The sequence below is a fragment of the Aptenodytes forsteri genome, unplaced genomic scaffold (assembly GCF_000699145.1).
Source record: "Aptenodytes forsteri isolate BGI_AS27 unplaced genomic scaffold, ASM69914v1 Scaffold371, whole genome shotgun sequence".
Lineage (NCBI taxonomy): Eukaryota > Metazoa > Chordata > Aves > Sphenisciformes > Spheniscidae > Aptenodytes > Aptenodytes forsteri.
In genome coordinates, this window is record NW_008795322.1 from 1,104,795 (window position 1) to 1,125,459 (window position 20,665).

The following is a 20,665-nucleotide window of genomic DNA, read 5'->3' on the forward strand; positions in this document are numbered from 1 at the left end:
GGTGTTGGGTTGACGGTTGGACTTGATGATCTTAGAGGTCTTTTCCACTTTTCCAACCTCAATGATTCTATGATTAACCACTCTATGCAATCTTTCTCATGAATTGTGGGAGAGCTCATCTCAGCCTCAGAGCATAGATAGTTCACAATTTATTGGACGATACACATTACCTGGTGGGACTAATCTAGATCTTTGCAACAGGAGATGGATATTGTATTTACCTTCTGAAGCTGGTGTTCTTCATGCTTCAATGTTGCCTTATTGTGTTCTGTGGTTCTATGTTTTTTTCCACGTGTTTTTTCTGTTGGAGGAACAACCCCTGCCTATTAGCCAAAATTCATAGTGTATATTCAAGACTGAACTGCTATAGAGAATATAAACAGTGAACAAAAACTGAGCAGAAAAGCTGGAATGGAATGATAAGTGTTTGGTGTTTCCCCTGTAAACATGCCATTCTAATATTCTTAATTTTATTTTCTTTTTTGCAAATCAATTCTATCAATTTCATCACTGATTTTAACTCTGAGAAATGCACAAGTGTATTCAGTTGGAGTAAAATTGGAGTTTAATTTTTGGTTTTAGAAAGGAATATATTCTTGAGTATAACTACTTATAAAAGTATGTATCAAATATGCTTTTAAGATTTTTGATCCCAAACAACTCACAGGGAAGCTGTTTTTAGGAATATAATTTGTTAACTAGAAAGTCATGACAGTTTATATACTAGAAATTTCAATACACACAGTTAGCACAAGAGTTCTTTTCAAAATCGTCTTTCAGAGTCAAGTTACTGCCTTACAGTAAGGAAATGTTTCATCGTTTTTATGTTGCTTTTGTTCTACTGATTCAGATAAATAGGAGTCAGTAACACTGGAGGAGGAAGAAGACAAGATGTCTTCGTGATAAATCCAGCACCAGAAAATACACTTTTAGTTTATGCCCTACCTTCCCTGATCAACGTGGTGAAAACACTTTTATTTAATGAGTTTTAGAATTCAGTCTCTCTGGATCTATTTTTAGTACTTACTGTCACTCTATACGTCTTCTCAGCAACTGTCTGATTTATGACTCTGAAATTGCAGTATTATTTATTATCTTCCAATGTGTAGTGAAGTGGCATTTTGCACTTACATATGTCGCGTACTTTTACAGTATAATATGGTAGTTCCACTGTTATTTTCTCAGAATAATACAAAAAGGATAAGTTTTCATTATTTGGAAAAGCATAGCTTCGTTTCTTTCAAAAGAAAAAATGATCCTGTGGTAGTTAAATGTCCCACACAAACTTTCTCCTGAGTTTTACAAAACCCTGTAAAGAGTGGAGGTCTTGAGAAGGGCTTACTATCATGTTCATTTCAGCAGTATTTGCGACAGGCCTACAATTCCTAAAGCCTGTTTGTGAAAGCTGGGGGAAGTCTATTGAAAATGAAAGAAGGGAACGTTATTATATTATGTTTTTTTCTCATTCTGTTACATTTTTGCCCACGTGAATTGTTTTCTGCATTAAGGGTGTGTATTTTGTAATGTCAAAATTCATAAAGCAGGGATACACGCACATTAAAGTATGGTCTCCGCATGTGAAAGAATGTCCTTGTGATGTAAATCCAGAGAACATGTTATCCTATTCATTTATTTTCTTTGTGCTTCTGGATGCTAGGATTCCTGAAGAGAAGGGAGTGTGTGTGTGAGATACTCATGCCATTCAGACGAAAGTTTTGTCAACATTTTTTCCTTGAAAGTGTAAACATAAAGGGAAGATACAGTGGTTTTGCTCACAGCTGAACTTTAGTTTCAAAGGGCCTCAGATCAAATAAGATAGTCTTGCTAAATAACTTCTTGGAAAAACTACAGCATCAGAGGTTAGGATATGTGTTTGTCTTAATGAAGATGCCATGTATTTAAAGAAATCATGCACCTTAGCTGAAATTTTGTGTGTGTGTGTAAGAGGGAATGAGATAATAACAATACATTATTTTAATGAACGTTGGTTTTGTAAATTGTACTCCTCTTTAACAAAGGGCAAAGGTTTTGTCTATTTTATTTTTTGTTTTTCTGTTTGTCATGAGCCAAATCCATATGTGTCCGTCACCCCCAGTTCCCACTGGAGTTTCTGGAAACTGAAGATACTGGACGGTCTCTGCTTTAGGGTAAAGGAATTTTCAGAAACGTCTCAGTTTCTGTTTTCTTGTATAGAAGTGGCTGGGGGGGTTAATCGCCTTCTGCCTGAAAGTACTGATCTGGTTATAGAGCAGGTAGTGAATAGGAGGGCATTACAGGTTCACACTGCTCCAACACCCAGTCAGCATTCATCTGAGAGCTCTAAAATGTGCGATTAGGAGCCTAAGATACCTTGTTTGGCTGTCGAAGCAAAATGAGGTTGTGATTTAGGAGCTGTTCTGAACAGCAATACAGAAGTGTTAGCTGTTACCTCCAAAAGTACAGTGATGCGTTAGAGAATTACATCACTAAAACATGTACTCATTTATTTCTCTTTTTTAGAGATACTCGGTTCTGTTCCTGTTGCTGTTCTCCACTAGGCAATTGAGCAAATATGTAATTGTCACACATATATAATGCAAATATAAAAATACACTCATTGAATATATTGTTGCCTAATAGAAATCCTAATTTTTTTTCTTCATTATATATCTATAGTGTGACTACAAAGACAGAGAACATACTGAAGGACAAGTCAGGTATCTGGAGCTTTATCTAGCTGTGGAAACACGGGAATTCGGAGCAAAGCTCAAACATATTTAATATCTTAATCTGCACACCTTCAGGTGTGTTGAAAATGTAGTTTCCTGTTCAATAGGATGTCTGTGAATATTTCTGAACAACTACAATGGAGGACATTAAGAGGGGAGGTTACTTTCCTAATTGCCTTACCTGCAGCTATTGACCTTTCTTCTTTTGGGAAGAGTGTCTCTAAATGAAAGAATTTCTGTTTAAAGTTTAAAATTCTAAAGTTTAGTTTCTAAATACTAGAGTACTTTAAGTTCTAAAGTTTAGTTTCTAAAGTTTAAAGTTCTAAAGTTTAGTTTCAAACGTGATTGATAATTCAGAAGTGGCTGGCTCTTTCAGACGAGCTACAAACCTTGGACAACTGATAAAATGTCTCTGTACTTCAATTTCCCATCTTTAGATAGTGGTACAACTATTTATATAGCAGGAGTATTGTGAAGATAAATTCCTTAAAGTTTTGTGGCGCAGCTGCATATTTTGCTGAAATATATAATTGTATGTCTACAGTACATTGTGCAAGACTATTCAAGTGACAGCCCAGTTCCTGCTGCCACTTTTTTGTAAGCAATTATCTTGGTACTTTTTTATCATGTTAAAGGAGTAATGTGGATACAGCATTACTCCTACCCTAGTTTGTAGAGGTATGTGAAGTGAATTTTTATTAAAAGAAAAGTTTTGGGGTTTTGTTTTGTTTTGGGTTGTGGATTTTGGTGTGGGTTTTTTTTTTTTTAATTTTAATCCATGGTTCAAAAGGGAAGCGGGATTAGAGAAGCTGGATTTCATTAAAAAAAAAAAAAAAGTTGAAACGGCATTTTCACAGACCAAGATGTAATATGGGAAGAGAGTTACTCTTGAAACCTGGTGTGGTCTTGAAAATGTTAAGTGTGTGTATTGCTACTTTCCAGATCTCCATGTTCTCTCCCTTGTAAAGCTTGTAGATTAAAAATATTAACACATTTTAGGTATGGAGTTTCAGGCTTGCTTTAAGTGTAGACTGGAGAAATCAGGGCAGCAAAAAAGTAAATATATTAAAAATGTAGTATTCACTGTCTCTAACTTTCTCCTTAATGGAGGTGAACATGATCTAATAAACACGTTCTGAGAATTGGATGCCAAGAATTGAGGAGGATGCAAAAATATTCTGTCTTAGATATATATAAGGTAGACAGATAACTTTTTCTATCTTAAAAAATAAAGTTGACAATGTTCAGAATATGACAAGATTGAAAGGAACTCTTTACAGAAAGGAACAAATCATCCGAAAGGATTAAGGAGGCTCAAGCGATGTAATTATTAGAACAGTTTCAGTCTTTTTATAGTAACATTAAATTCAGATTTCCAAGGAAGTAATTTTGTGTTTAGGTATACCTCCTAGCCTTTTTTTCTTCTTCAGAAAATCAGTCTTAAATGCATTGATTGTCTGCTTCTTCATTCCATATTACACTTTTCACTGTTCCTTTCCAGCATAAAATGGTTCATTATTATCCTTATGTTCTATTGATCCCATCTACAGCATTTTGCTTTCTGTCTGCTTCATAGGATGAGTAAGATTTTGTGTGTGGTTGTATATATGGAGAGGAATTCTTTGGCAGTGCTTTACATTTATAGAAGCTCTTTTATAATTGGAGGTGGAAAAATAGCAAGTTATGATATACACATTGCTAATAAATGATGTCCTTAACTTTTATGTAGGGATGGAGCTAATCAGGGTTCTGAATGCACAAAATTCACTTTAGGTTCGTGCATGATTGGAAGCTTCCAAGTCCTACTTTTACTGTGGATTTGAACCTGTAAGTTCAGTTTATTCAGAGCTAAGCTTTGGCTTGCTTCAAAGGAAACCATGTGAAACTGTGTGTGATACTGACAGAAAACGATAAAATGAACAAAACTCATAGGTATCTTGGCCTACAGATTAAAAGTCTAGTTGTTTTGACAAAGAGCTAGTGTTTCAAATATGTAAGCAACTTTGCATCTGCTGAGTTTTACATTATAAAAATTTCTTACCTTTGTAATTTTATTTTCTCCTTTGAGGTATTGTTACTCAGTTCATAAGGTAACCATCGGTATTAATAACACATATTTCAAGTAACTTTGGGTTGTAAGCTGTGCGATGTGATGAGGGTAGTGACTGTGCAGTCTTTAAACAGGACAGCTATCCAGCAATTTAATCTTCTAGAATGCATGAACACATGAATTGCACACTGTGTAAGTAATAGCAGACAAGGGACCTTTATTAGAGCTGCAACTCTTACGAAATTATAGATCTGAGTGTACTAATATGCACCTATTATAGGAACTTACATCCATTATTGCCTATCAAGTAGAATATTTTGTGTTTAAGGTTTTAGTTTGGCTTTGAGAATTCACATTTTCACATCCAAAGTATCACCTTTGAAAGAAAAATGCAAGTGTAATTTTCAGCTTTTATTAAAAATGCTGTCCACTGTATAACTGTTGTCCAGTTTTCTGCATTAGGAATTGAAATTGTGCTACTATATTCTTTTCTTTGCTAATATAACACAACAGTTATAGAGCAGTTCCATATGTCCTGACAAAAACAGACAAGGATACAGTTTGTGGGACCTATCTTGTAATTTTGCAGGAGACCTGCACAGGTTTTGTGTGTTGCTATATCTGAAATAACTAGCAGTTAGCAAACATACGTTATTTTCTGGACTTTCTGAAAATATTTTAGGGTCCTTTGGACACAAGACTGCATTTCAGCCAAAGGTTTTATTCTTAAGTAATTACTTCAATGAATTACTGAATTACTTTCTAATGGGAAGCTGATCTTTTTATCTTTTTTTTCTTCCTTTTTAATTTTTTTCTATTTTTAACATTTTGTTCATTTTATTTCCCAGTATTGTTGTATTTGGCCTGCTAGAATTTAGTCACTGCTTATTTTAGATTTCAGGCAGAGTAAGATTTTTAGAAATAATAAAACTAGCTGATTTTAGGAGGATTGTTGACATGTAATAAATAAGTGTGCACTTCTAGCTTGTTGCAATGTTCATTAAAATAAGTTACTGTAGAACATTAGTGAAAGTTTATTATATGCATGTTGTCTAGCCCTTGACTTTTGTTTAAGATTCAGTTGACCTAAAGACATACATCCTATAATGTGTTTGTCATTTACAGTGCATGAAGGTAAGTATTTATAATAAGTATAGGGCGAAGTTGTAGACACAAAACAATGAACTGTCTTTGCTTGTATGTCTTTCTCTAAAGCTTCAGAATACTCTTCTTGAATGAAGATTGAGGACAGTGTTGATCTATTCTTTGGCAGTTAACTATGTATAGTTATTATATACAATTATATAATTTGTAATGTTTTAAGAAATAATCACTAATAGACTGTCTTAATTTCAGAGTACTTTGTATCGCAAGCAGTTGTTTTTATATGGTTATTGAGCACAATATTCTTTCCCTTCCCTATTTCTTTGAGAAATTACTATGTTCTATCAACTTACTGGTCTGCAAGTGTAAATTCGTAAGATGTTTTGAATAAAACAGACCGTGCCACTGTTATGAGCTGGTCTTTTTTCCCATTCCTCTCAACAATGAAGCCCACATTACAATTTGAACATTCATTACAATGTCTAGGTAGTCAATACCCCATGGATTTTACAAAACACTGTGGTGAGATACTGTGATACTGCAATATGTATGTCTAGAGGCAAATTATGTGTAGGCGTTAGGTGCACTTTATCACGTGCAGTCCTGTTCATAATACTAGAAGCTCTTCTGGCTTATCACATTAAGTGTCCATGTGTCATTGATTATGTATTTATTAATCTACCTAAATGTTACCGTTTTTAAAAAACTCTCTAATTTTTTATTTACATGACAGCCCAAAACAGCTCCGAAAAGGACATTTGGATCCATTACAAACGATCAGGTAAATATATGAGTAGGGAGTGTTCAACAAGAATACCAGTTTCATTATTTCAGGGACTACTGTGTGCATGAATCCACTGAAAAGGATGTTATGAAAATTGAATAAGGTAACAGATTTACTTATTGCCCTGATAAAGAATCCTGTGATCAGGGCCAGAGCCTCTTAAAGCTAATCTTGGCTCTGAGATGGGCATAACCTTGTTTTGCCTCCAATAGTTAGGTTACATTGCTTAAACTGTCTTTTTAGATTAAAAAAGTCAACCTTTTTTTTTTCTCACTCCCATCCCTCTGTAGTGCTGGAGATCATAATGTAGCAGATTTTTACCAGTCAGACATTTTAATGGCGAAAGGTACTATATAAATGTTAATTATCTATTATGCTTTTCCTATGGACTCATACCCTTCCTAGTGTGAACGAAACCTTCAGATCACTGCGATAATGTGGTGACTGAGGTACAGTTCAGTCCAAATAACAGTCTGACTCTAATGGAAATTTTCATTTCCCTGAGGTTTTAATGATGATAGACCCATTTACTTCATCATCAAGAGTTTAATCCTGAAGGTTTTTCTTCATGTTTCTCTCAGGATTTTTAACTCTCAATTTCTTTGCTCATAAAGGAGAGAATTAGGTATTTATAATCTTAAAAATATGTTTCTTGAATGTTTCATCATTTTTTGGAGTGTTTAGAATGGGAGAACTGTCTGTTCTTAGAAAATGCATTTGTTAAAATGCAGCATAATGTCACACCTAACCTTATCCCTTAAAGAACGTGAAATAGGCTTGCTTGAATTAGGAGAAAGTATAATTTTCTGTAACTCTTTTTTTTGTTGTTTTTGGTGGTTTAAAAAGATGTATAAACGTGTGTTAAATAGCAAGAAATACTCTTGGATACTATTTTTCCATGGAAAATTACTCAAATGTTTAATAATTAACTTGGAAGAGATCTTTGCATTCTTTTCTGGTTCTCTAGTAGTTTACTGCTAGTGATGGGGAAGTGAAGCTCTATATTTTATATCAAACTCGTATGCTATATTGAAAAATATCTTTTTCATACTTGATAGTTAAAGAACAGCAGAAATGGGTATGCATATGTATAGCTGCACATATTCAAAGTCTATATGAAGTGTTTGTTGTAGTTGTGGGATCTAATGACAGAATAATCAGTGCCCATCTGTCAACTTGTGTACAAATAAAGAAGTAAAAGATAGCTGACAGGTTTTTTTTTCCTCTAGCTTCTGTTACTTTTTTTTCTGGAAATCTATGTTAAAACATAGAATATATAATTCATCATTTCTCAGTAGTTATGAAATTTATTGCAAATAACTGCTAGCCAGATTGAAGATGAAGAGGAAACTCACACTCCGCCTTCATGAAGAGATCAGCAGAGAATTACCATTCTAAAATTTAACCTAATTGCTTCAAAATGTATATCTTGATTTAGAAACGATTTGCAAGGCTTATATTTTCATATGCCTTCTGCTAAAGAAGCCAAAGCTGTATTTGTTTTATTGTTTCAAAATGTGTTCCAGTTCACTTTAGACTGTCCCTAGTTGCAACTTAATGTTGTCACAAATACTGTGCAAGTGGCACGGTAATTTTTTGAAATGTGGATGAATAGTTCTCTTCCATGAAATAAATGATTATTTATGTAGGGTCAAATTCTGGCTTTGAGAAAACAAATCAGTGAAAGAGTACAGCCTTACATGGAATCAGACCTATAAATGCATTCACTTAACGGTGGGTAGCAAAATACAGTGAATACAAGTCTTTTACAATCAATGAGAAATAAAGAATCTTGCACACTGGGAACATTTTCTTTCCCTTTGGTCTGAAGTGTCTCAAATCAGTTTAGAACACACATAGAACACACATGGGTAAAGGTGCACAATAAACAGAGAAAGAACCAGGCTGGATGCAGTTGTTCATTATTACAAGTATGACACATAAAAAGAAAATCCTAATTAGTCAGCATCTTTATCAATGCCTTCTTTTTCTGGTCATCCTATACATTCAGCTTTAGTGCTCTGCCTTCCAGCTCTGCCCTTATGGAAGATACAGCCTTTACATAATTTCTTCCTCTGAAGGGTGAGAGATGTGAGAAGAGAAAAGAGGATAATTGTGACATTCTTAATCCCTGCTTGTCTGAAGAGACAGCTGAAGAGGGAATCTACTTCTAGATTCCAATCTTTATTTTAGCAGACTACTTTGTCAACACTAGTGTTTTAAAAGAAGCTGTGTTTGTGCAATATATGTAGCATTTCTTCGCAGTTCCAGGGGTGTTAGGTGTTCAACAAATCCTATGAAAAAAAATTATTATTTTCAAATTGATCTCACAGTTCGCTGATATTTTTTGAAATGAAAATAGATCTTCTTTTCTCACTGGGATTGTAATTTTCACTACAGATATAAAAGATATAATGATGAAGAAAGGAATAGTTTTAATGAGTTTTAAAATACTTTTCTAATAAATTGTTATGACTTAGTTTTGTCTGTACCATCTAACACCTGCATTATGTAGTAAGCCCCTTTTCAATGATGGAGTTGGTTTTTTGTGCTAATGGTTTCAGATCATGCCTAGAGTTGCTCCACGAACAGAGAAACAGTCCCTTTACCTTTCTTGTTTTCCATGAAATTGAATATTGGTTTAGGTCCTCCAGTGTATGCATACTGTCTTGCCTTTGGATGTGGCTGAACTTTGGCTTCATTCCTCTTTTCCACACTCACTGATACAATAGAGAAATCAAATTACATCTGTCCAGGAATTTAATAACTTTTCTGCAGAAATAGAGAAACTGTTAAAAAAACAAACCAAAACACACCGCCACCCCCTCAAAAAAAAGCCCCCTGTTTTTCTAAAGTATCCGTTTCTTCCTATGTTTGCTCTGAAGCTTTCTTAAGGCCCCAGAGCTTAAAGCAAAATCTGATATTGCAAAATAAAGGTAAATATATAAATGTATATTCCTGTATACAGTATATATAAAAATATATATTCCATGACAATTTCAGAACATTAATGAGATGTTTCTCTATTTAAATATACTGACATGCTAAAGTATGTTCTTTCTGTGTCTTGTAGGGTCAAAATGTATTTGGTCTTGATATAATTGAGACACCTGAGGGAGATAAGTGGCCTCAACTGATTGTCCAACAGATCCTGGATAGGGAGCAGAAGGATACCTATGTGATGAAAATTAAAGTTGAAGATGGTGGAAGCCCTCCAAGATCTAGCACTGCCATCCTGCAAGTCACAGTGACTGATGTGAATGATAATCGGCCAGTCTTCAAAGAGAATGACATTGAAGTTAGTGTTCCAGAAAATGCTCCAGTGGGTGCCTCTGTTTCTCAGCTCCATGCCACTGATGCAGACCTTGGCTCAAATGCACAAATCCACTTCTATTTCAGCAATCAGATCTCCAGTTTGGCCAAAAGGCTGTTTGCCATTGATAACACCACCGGCCTCATCACTATAAGAGAACCGCTAGACAGGGAGGAATCTCCTGTACACAAATTAACTGTTTTGGCAAGTGATGGCAGTTCAACTCCATCAAGAGCAACAGTGACTGTTAATGTCACAGATATTAATGACAATGTCCCATCAATAGACACAAGATACATCATCAATCCAGTGAACGGGACAGTGCTTTTGTCTGAGAAGGCTCCCCTTAATACAAAAATTGCATTGATAACAGTAATGGACAAGGATGCTGATCTGAATGGAAAAGTTACTTGTTTTACAGATCATGATGTCCCTTTTAGGCTAAAGCCAGTGTTTGATAATCAGTTTCTCTTGGAGACAGCCACATTTCTAGATTATGAAGCCACACGGGAATATGCCATTAAAATAGTGGCTTCAGATTCAGGGAAACCTCCCTTAAACCAGTCTGCAATGCTCCTGATCAAAATTAAAGATGAAAATGACAATGCCCCAGTTTTCACACAGCCTATCATAGGTCTTTCCATCCCTGAAAACAATGCTCCTGGTACTCAGCTAACCAAGATAAGTGCTACAGATGCTGACAGTGGACGCAATGCTGAGATCAGCTATATCCTGGGTTCTGATGCACCCCCTATTTTCAACCTTGACCGCCGTACAGGCATTCTGACAGCAGTGAGAAAGCTGGACAGAGAAAAGCAAGACAGGTACTCCTTCACTGTGCTGGCTAAGGATAATGGGATGCCACCCTTGCAGACCAATGCTACTGTGACAGTGTCCGTCCTGGACCAGAATGATAACAGCCCTGCTTTCACACATAATGAATATAATTTCTATGTGCCAGAAAACTTACCCATGTATGGCACAGTGGGGCTTATCACAGTTACAGATGCTGACTCTGGAGAGAATGCTGCGGTCACTCTCTCTATATTAAATGGTAGAGATAATTTCATTATAGATCCACTTACTGGTGTAATAAGACCTAACATTACCTTTGATAGGGAACAGCAGGGGTCATATACTTTCCAGGTGAAAGCTGTGGATGGAGGAAGACTGCAGCGTTCCTCAACTGCCAAAGTGACCATCAATGTTGTTGATGTAAATGACAACAGGCCTGTTTTTGTTATTCCTTCATCTAATTATTCATATGAGTTGGTTCCAACATCAGCCAGTCCTGGGTCTGTAGTTACTAAAGTCTTTGCAGTTGATAATGACACAGGAATGAATGCAGAGCTCCGCTATAGCATCATAGGTGGGAACTCAAGGGGCTTGTTTACAATTGACCAATTAACAGGCAATATTACTTTGAAGGAGAAGGTAATTACATCAGATCATGGCTTGCACAGACTGGTGATAAAAGTCAATGACCTAGGACAGCCGGAGTCTCTTTATACTGTAGCTCTTGTGCATTTGTTTGTGAATGAGACAGTCACCAACAGTTCCTACGTACAAGAGCTAGTGCGCAGGAATATGGAAACTCCAGTTGGCCAGAATGTTGGGGATGGTGAGATAACCCCACAAACCAATGATTATGTCAAGATCATCATTGCCATTATTGCAGGCACTATGACAGTTATTCTGGTAATTTTTGTTACTGCTTTAGTACGGTGCCGCCAGACGCCTAGGCACAAGGTTGTCCAAAAAAACAAGCAGAGTGGTGAATGGGTTTCCCCAAACCAAGAGAATAGGCAGATCAAGAAAAAGAAGAAGAAGAAGAAGCGTTCTCCAAAAAGTCTCCTCCTCAACTTTGTGACTATTGAAGAATCTAAGCCTGATGATCCTGGCCACGAGCACATAAATGGCACTTTAGACATTCCTGTAGAGCTAGAAGAACAGACTATGGGAAAATATAACTGGGCCACCACACCAACCACATTTAAGCCTGACAGCCCAGATTTAGCAAAGCACTACAAGTCTGCTTCTCCGCAGCCTACCTTTCAAATTAAACCTGAGACTCCTGTACCCCCCAAGAAGCACCATGTCATTCAGGAACTGCCTCTAGATAACACCTTTGTGGTGGGCTGTGACTCACTTTCCAAGTGCTCATCAAGCAGCTCAGACCCTTACAGTGTTTCTGAATGCAGCTGTCAAGGAGGCTTCAAGACCCCGGGCCCCATACACACCAGACAGGTAATGGAAATTTTAAGGTGCTTTCTTTCTCCTTCCCTTCTTACTTTGCCATTACTATAACTCCAGCTCTAAGCACTGCAAAATAACTTTCTCTGCAAGGATTAAAAGTTTGAAAGGTCATGTTTGATCGAGGCATTGAAAAGTAAACAATTTAAGATTCATCAGTGTTAAGGGAGAAAATTAAAAGAAAATGACTGTTGGCTGTAAGGAAATTGAGCAGTGAATTGTTACATTGGTGGGTATTCCTGACTGCAGATGGCAGTATGGCACTTCCTGCATTACTGCAGCACCTAGTGCAGCTCTGTAAGGCAGAGAGGGGCTATGGTACTGTCCTCTGTAGTATTGTATGCTCAAGAATTGAAGAAATCTAGGCCAGGTGGAAAGCAATAAAGCTTTACAGGATCTGATAAGTGGTTCTTAATATTAATGGAGTCTGGAATTGCAGCCTTCGTTTGGGCATAGCTTTACTTCAAGGTCTCTCAAAAGCAGGCAAGGATTTTCCTCTGAGAATTTCAGTGCCTTTTTCAGACTAGAAACATACTGGACTACTTAAATCTGGTGGAATGACACAGTCAACAGGCAAAGCTAGGGGAAAATTAGAAGCATCAGTATAATTGCTCTCAGTTATTTGCTGCTGTGCCTGATAAACCAGATACTAGCTTCTCAGAAATTCAGTACAGCAAAGGAAATGTTTAAAGAATCCTTAGCTTAAGATTAAAAATAAAATGAGAACCAAAGTACCTTTTATTCTTCAAGACCCTACAGAAAGGCTTTAAGTCACTGGAAATTGAATCTAATGTCTATTCATATTCTGAAAAGTTTCATTAATAATAAAGCTTTGTTGTTTGCCTGTTTACTTCTCTTTCTTCACAAATACCACAAAGTTTTCAGTGAAAATAGTTTTCTAGTTAAGCTTTATTTAGTCAAGGAATTAATCATTAAAGAAACAAATGTTTCAGGAGAGTTTATTATATTATTGTTAATATGTTTTAATACTATTGCTCGGGAACAAATCCTCAGCATGACTGTCTGATAGACTTTTTGCTCCAGCTGAGGTTTTGAATTATTTTCTGTGGGCTTTGTTTTATTACCACTATAGTGATAACAAAATGTGCCTAAAAAAAGCTCGTCATTCAAAGCAGTCATCATATTTTTGAAAATTGCGGGATGGGTTGTTTATTTTATTGTATTTCATTCCCCTTACCACCACAAATCTGTGCGGTAGTCCATATCACTACGCTTTATAAAACTTTCATCTTTTTCTGAGATGCATTAACAGAAAAATTGAAGGAAAAAAAAAATCTTATTTCTAAGACACGACAGCAATGAAAAATGTATCGCTTTTCGAGATTTGAGTATTTTCTATTAAAGGTATTTGAATGTGTTAATTTAAATTACACATTAGAAAAGCTTCTTGCTAATTTGTTCATCTGTTTGAACTCTCATAACTCTGAGGAGGGTGGTGCTGTTTTCAGCATCTCTGTAGGTCTGATCTAAGTGATTTTTCAATTGAGTTCTGGTATAGTTCCTCTGAGCCAAAAAGGTTCTTCCATTGTCTGCTCAAATACATGCAGTAATGCTGCTGATAAAGAAAGCAAGCTGGTGACTCTCTAGGTTTTTACTAACATAGTTCTTCCATCAGAAGGGGCTTTTAAAGTAGAATGGAAAGCAGTTCTCTTCTTTAGAAGTTGGTTGGGGAAAAGAGCATTTTCTTTTATCTGTACCTTAAAGGTCAATGACAGGGGCTTCCTATCTGGAAGAGCAGAATAGAACTGTTTTTTTTTTTTAATACTCATTACCTCTCATTACCTGATAGTAGCTTATCTTCATATAGCTGTACCTGAAATTATATTAGTATGATGTGCTGAATATATAAAAAAGAGATTAATATTACTATTTGTACTGATTTTGTTAAATGTACAGTTATCCTTCTTTTAGGTTTATTTTTCTGTATGAAAGTGATCACATTGTTGGAGAAAGTATAACTGCTCACTATCAATGGCCTTTTACACTAATTTGAAAGCAACATTTACCTTTAAACACATGAATTCACATTTTTTGTTTACTTATTTAAATAAAATATAAGTAATTTGATTAATGTATTTATTTACATAACTTGGGCAAGAAAGGCCACTAGAGTTAAATCCTTTGTGTTGGACCATGATCACAAAGGCAGAATTGTATTTCATGATAAGTAAAAACAAGCAAAGTATTTCTTAAATGTCAACGGATCTTTTAAAAGTCAGTCTTACTCCCAACCTGGTTTTGTATATTGTAGTCTGTATAGTTTTATCTCCTGTGGGGCTATAGAAGGTGGCTCAGGACAGACTAACTTAGAGTTGTCACTGTCAGCCGGTAAAGAAATGAAACAAACAAAACTAAGCTTCTGCCACAGTGCTTCAGATGTCATGCTGTTCCGCCATCCTCCAGGCTCGGAGACTAACAGGATGTTTGTGGTTAATGATGCATTTGTGTCGTACACTCTGAATTTTCAGAAAACTGTAGGACAGCCTGGAGAATTGAAGGATAATAAGTTCAGTTAAAAAGGGAGATGTGCTAGTTTGAAAAATGAAAATAAGATGTCTAATGTGAGAAAAAATATTTTACTTTATCACTAACAATTACTGTAATGCATCCCTTTTACAAGCCAAAAGCTCTCTGAAGGAGACTAAAGAAGATTATATTCACTGTGAAGATACCTCTTCAGTTTCTAATGGGTGCTGATATTAATAGGCCACACATCTCAACAGTTCATAGTTTTGTGCATGCAAGATATTTGAAATAATAATTAGTTAAAGCTAAAAATATATGTTTCTTTTGAAGCTCTAAATTTTGTGTATGTCTGAATGGTATTGATTCAGGTCTTTAAAGAAAGGAAATTATGTGTTTGCTTTACTGCTAAATTTGCCTAAATGATCTATAAAATGACAGAAAGTCATTATAACAGTTGTACTCAAAAAGCATGCAAGAGCAGATGGAAAGGTTTTTCTACTAAAAAAATCAAAATATCTCTTTAGTGGTCACGTGGGCAAATAAATACAGCAATACAGCTGAAATTTTTATGGAGAAGGAACCAGAGACTCCTGAAGCAGCTGAGGACACATTGAATCATGAACTACAGGAAGTTGAAGAGGGAAAAGTATGGTTCTAATGTAATCTCTAAGAGAGAAATCAAGCTTCTGTTGTACTTGTATGTGAGAAAGGGCAAGGGAGAGAGATATCATTATTTTGAAGTTACACAGTAGGAATTAATAAATACTGGTGACAGTAGACCTTCAGAATAGCATGCTTTCTTTTGGGATGTAGTAGAGAGAACTCTTAAAGAAGTTTTACTAAGAGGTAAATTGTGAAGGAGCTTCTTATTCATAATAAGGTTTTTCAAACTAGGATATTTGGAGGCTCATAAAATCAAACTGACTTTCAGTGTCATCAGATTTTCATTGGTTTGGTAGTCATGGGCCTTGTAGAAAGATGCATTTCTTTGGTAGAAAAACATACAGCACCTTTAAAGTTTATCTGTCTGCAAGCTTTGTAAAAGCTCAATTGCTTTTGACATTTATCTTAGTGAGAGCAGACTATGTGAAGTATTTCATACTGACACAAATCTTCTAATTCTTTTTGCATTTGCGCTGCAATGATGAAAAGAAAGGAGAGGCTTTTCCAGTCTAGTTTTCATGTAGTATGTAACACAATTTTAAAATCTGAAATCTTTGCTCAACTCTGCAAAACTTTAAACAACTTTCAGACAGTTCAAATTCCTGTCTAGGTATCAGCCTGTCTATTCAAAACATGTATAATTATAGACTACAATGTGATCGCTGGCAGCTTGGTTCAAAGAAGTTACTGCCACAGAGGTTCATTAGAACTTCCCATGCATCCTCCCTCTTGTCCCTTTCTTTTAATTAATGCTATTTCAGGCATTCTTTTTATTTGAAAATAGTATAATGCATACTATAGGAACAGTAGAAATCCTCGAAAATAAACACCTGATCACTCAGGAAGGGTCCTGTCACCTTTTGTATTGTCATTTTAAACTTTAGCTTAAGAACGAGTTTTATCTGACTTTGTGTTAGTGAAGAAGTGTGGCTGTTCATGAAAGCAGCACTGGAGGACTTGGGTCAGTTTCAGTCCACCTCTTCCACTGATAGAGCTGGAAGTTGCAATCATGCTCTGAATCTAAGATTACATGCCTTTTGGTGGTTCTCCCTGCTTCACAGTGGACTCTGGTCTGTATGTTAATTTAGCTCCGCTGCTAGTACACTATGCCATCTTCGGGACGTTGTTGAGGGAGTGAACAGGTGTGCAGATTGATTCTTCTCATATTTACTAATGCAAATCTTCATTAGTTGTTTTTAGTAGCCAGGATTCTATCATCTGTGAACATATCCATACTTAGGAATAGAAATTTCAGATGACACAGTGATCTCTGCTCAACTTGTTTGTTAGAAACTGACTGGAGATAAACATTCTATTCCTTAAAGAAATCTGAATGGGAAGTAGACCTCATTTAATATACACTGCCTTTTTGGGGCCCTACTGTCTCATTAGCGACTGCTTAGACCTGTTTACTGTGGTGGTATATTTGGTTTTCTGATTCTGATTTGAAATGTGGTGAAATGTTGTTGTAGCTTCCCACTCAGTATGAGAACAGTGTGCTTAGGATGTCAATTGAAAGAATATTGCACTGTTCCTGAAACTAATAGCTCTGAAAACTCACCTGTTATGTGACTCTTCAGCTGCAGAATTTATTGTTTTGTTTAATAACAGTGAGACTAGGGAGTTTAATCTAGTATACTGTAATAATCAGCAGGCAGTGCTGATGCTTCTGGTATGTAAAAGGGTATAGAGATAACACTGGTACTTTGCATTAACAGATACAGAGTAAATTACACGAAAAGAACACTTTCTTCTAAATATCAGCTAAATAGTTGTTGGTATAAGCCCTTCCTAAAAGCCCTTTCAAAATTGATTACTATAGTTCTAACTGTTCTTGTTATTTTCTCTTAATTTTCTGGCTGGTAATTTTGCTGGTAGTTCTGATATGCTGCCATGTGTATACATTTCAGAAAAAAACCTGAAATTCACATCTGGAAAAAAGAGTTCTAACTGAAGGATAAGTGAAAGTCTGTGACTCGGAAGTTAGTGAGCAGTTACTTAAATGTGCAGTACTACTGAAGTAAAGCTGGTCAAGAAAATGCTTTTCCTCTGTGGAAGATTTTGAAGAAAAACTTTGTCAGAATTGTTATTTTAATATATATTTTTCACTGGAAAAGCATGGGGGAAGATATCTGGAAAGTTACCACCCTTGCCTCATAGTAGAAGACAAAAACAAAACACAAATGGGAAGAAACGAGAAAAGAAATTCATATTTTGTGTGAGGAAAAAATAAAAAAAAATTCAATATGACATTTAAGTAAAAACTAATTCAGAGAAAACAAAGACGGGTTTTTTTCCAGTAAGAACTCACTGACTGAGTTTATACCGAAGTTGGTAGATGAAGTTCCAGCATTAATAATTGGGTGATTTTTATGCAAGCTAGAATGATACGCAATTCTCTCTCCAATAGCAGCTTGCCTTGGGGTGGTAGCAGCATAAATTTTCCTAAACATTAAGTGTATTTCACCTTCATTTTTTCAGTGGGATAACTGAAAAGTTTACTCTTTTCTCCTTGTGACCCGACTTTGTTTTTTTAAATGACCTATAGCTATAAACCACTGTCAACAAAGAAGTCTGATTTAACTGCGGTTTAATTTTCACACTTCTTTTTTTTCCTATTTTCTCCTACAAGGTATTGCACTCAATAATCTGCAGTTGATAGCAATTTCCTGACCAGTGAGTGGCTAGTGTCTTGGTGACTGTGGTATTGATAGTCCTTTCTTTCCTGTGAAATGATTGATAGGAATGGCTTAATTTCTGTGAACTTTTAGGACTCTAACTCTGTTGATGATAAATATAGATTAAAGATGCAAAATAACTCTTCAAGTCAAAATATTTTATGCTCTTTGGAACGATGCTCTTGAATGAAGTCTGCTAAAACCCTGAGGAACATGTTCTAGGTAGTATGGTAGTCTTCCGATAGCTGTAATCTTGCAACAGCACTTGGGGTTTTGAGCTGATATAGCAAAAAAAAATAGTAAGAAACCTAGAATAACATACATAGAAGCCATTTCTGTGGCTCCTTCCGTTTCAGCATTTTTGCTATGTGTATATAGATGTGTGCAGATCTTTGCTTGGGTATAGAAACCTGAAAACACACACACATCAAAAATGGTTGGTTACTTAGAACTGCAATAGTTCAGTACTTCTCAAACCATACAGTGATTGACATGGTAGAAATTTGGAAACAAACTTTACAATATATGGGGAAAATTATGCAGGAAAGGGCTTTTCTCATGCTGTTTCTCTGTTTGCCAGCTCTGAACGTCATCGCATCTGATGTTATATACTGAAGTCGTACGTGTACACAATGATGTTAAGCCAGCAAACATGAAAACAAGGAAATAGCACGAGAAAGCCCTTTGTCCTGTCTCTGATTGCCGAAGAAATTTATCGTCTGATCTCCAGAGGGGTTTGGAAGTGACGATGAACTGTTCAAGCTGCCCTACTGAAAGGTATCAAGGGCAAGAATTTTTTAAAAAGAAAAGACAAAGGAATTTTAGTACATTGTGCTATAGTGTTCTATAATGTAGTTTTGCTAAGAAAAAAGTAATGTGACCCATCCTTCTTCACAGTTGGCGATTATGGTAAATTTATTTTGCTTGTAATCTTATTGTCCCAGATTTTTTCCTTATTTATTTTAGTTGAAACAATTAGGAATTTTGTTTCTATAAATATATTAAAAGGGAGCAATAAATTTTATTCATACATTAAAAAGAGAATGTAAAGTTCTTTATACTCCCTGCATTTAAAAGAAAAACAAATGAATTGTTGTCACTTATAGCACCATTATACATGTTAAGAATTAAGTGTTATTTATATCTATACCATAATATTTTTAAAGATGTTATTGCTGCTATGGATCATAAATAGAATTGATCAAATCACTGCTTTCTCATTTTATAGGCACAATAGTAGTAGTGAAAAATGAGTACCACCTGCTTTCTTATCCACATTTTATAATAAATGATCATGTTTTAAATAACTGGAAAGTATTCACTTAACTTTTAAAAATAAAATTTAATTTGCATTTTGCTTGCTGAAATCTAGATAATGTCTGTGTAACAGGTGCCATACATTTAACCTTTTGAAGTACTTTTATTTAAAAAAAAAAGTCATAGATCCAGTGGCTTGCTTTTCAGTGTGATAAAATAGGAAATAGCATACATACTTTTTTCACTGTTAGCCAGCACATGGGGAAAAAAATGGCCTACTGTTGGTTTTTTTCCCAAATTGTTTTTCTTTATAGTTAACTTTTTTAATTTAATTTTTTTTACATTATAATTTCTAATTTAGCACAGGTCATTTAAAAAATAAAATTTGAATATCATAGCTTCGTTTGCAGGTTAGTTGCAAGTTCTTGTATATTGCCTCACATTTTAGGGAGTAATGCTTAATATGTATCATCTATAATATTAGAATTTCATATGCAATGCAAAAATCTCTTAGGAAGCAAAGGAGTATAAAGAACCCTGTTTTCTGCACTTATATGAAGACATGTAATATTAGTTTGCTAGAATAAAATGAAATACAGACACTGCTTTTAACTGGGATGTATACAGTATATATAACTTTCTTTTAAAGAAAAAGTTATTAATGATTCATGAATTAGACTACAACATGGAATTCTTACACATTACTGTATGTTTGATGTAAAAATATTTATAGGCTTGTACTTAATAATCACGTTGCCTCAGTTCTTGGACTGTAGAGTGTCTACCATGACTGTTGCCTATAGTTTCCTGCACATTTGCTATCTGGCTCTTTTAAAAATGTGTATTTGGCTATTTGATCTGTAAAATAAATTCTATTAATAATGAAGTACGTATTGTAATTTAGCATATTGTATTGCATAATTATAGCTATGACTGTTACAGAACATTTTTCATTTCCGATAATGAAATCATTTTCTTGGGAAGAATTTTATGTATCTGTAAGACAGTTTTGCTATTCCTATTTATCATACCCTTGCAGCATTTATGCTTTAAACTAAAAAACCAACACTTTCAGTGGTTAGACACACAGTAATGATATTTATTGACTCAATGCCACAATTCAGCCAGTTGCTTTGGGTTGAAAGTTCATTCCTAACATAGTAAAGAATTTATTCAAGAAGTATTGTTTAGTGTAACAAAGATTGGTCCTGCCTATTGCTATTGCAATTGTTCGCTTAGGCGCTTCGTAGGTGGGTGATGGGAAACATTCAAAGATACTTGTCAAGAGTAATAACCCTTTGGCCTAGTAGAGTTGTTTGTCAGCAAGATAGTAGGATTTCACAGACTTTGTTTCTGGTTTTTCTTTGT

At 35.3% G+C, this 20,665-nt stretch overlaps 1 protein-coding gene across 1 annotated transcript in view; it reads left to right on the forward strand.

Moving 5' to 3' along the window:
- The window catches only part of LOC103899476 (protocadherin-11 X-linked), a 532,785-nt gene that overhangs the window by 75,024 nt on the left and 437,096 nt on the right, over positions 1-20,665 (forward strand). Inside the window, exon 3 of the mRNA XM_019472250.1 lies at positions 9,720-12,206. Within this exon, the coding sequence (XP_019327795.1) occupies positions 9,720-12,206 (2,487 nt within the window). The remainder of the gene's footprint in view (positions 1-9,719; positions 12,207-20,665) is intronic.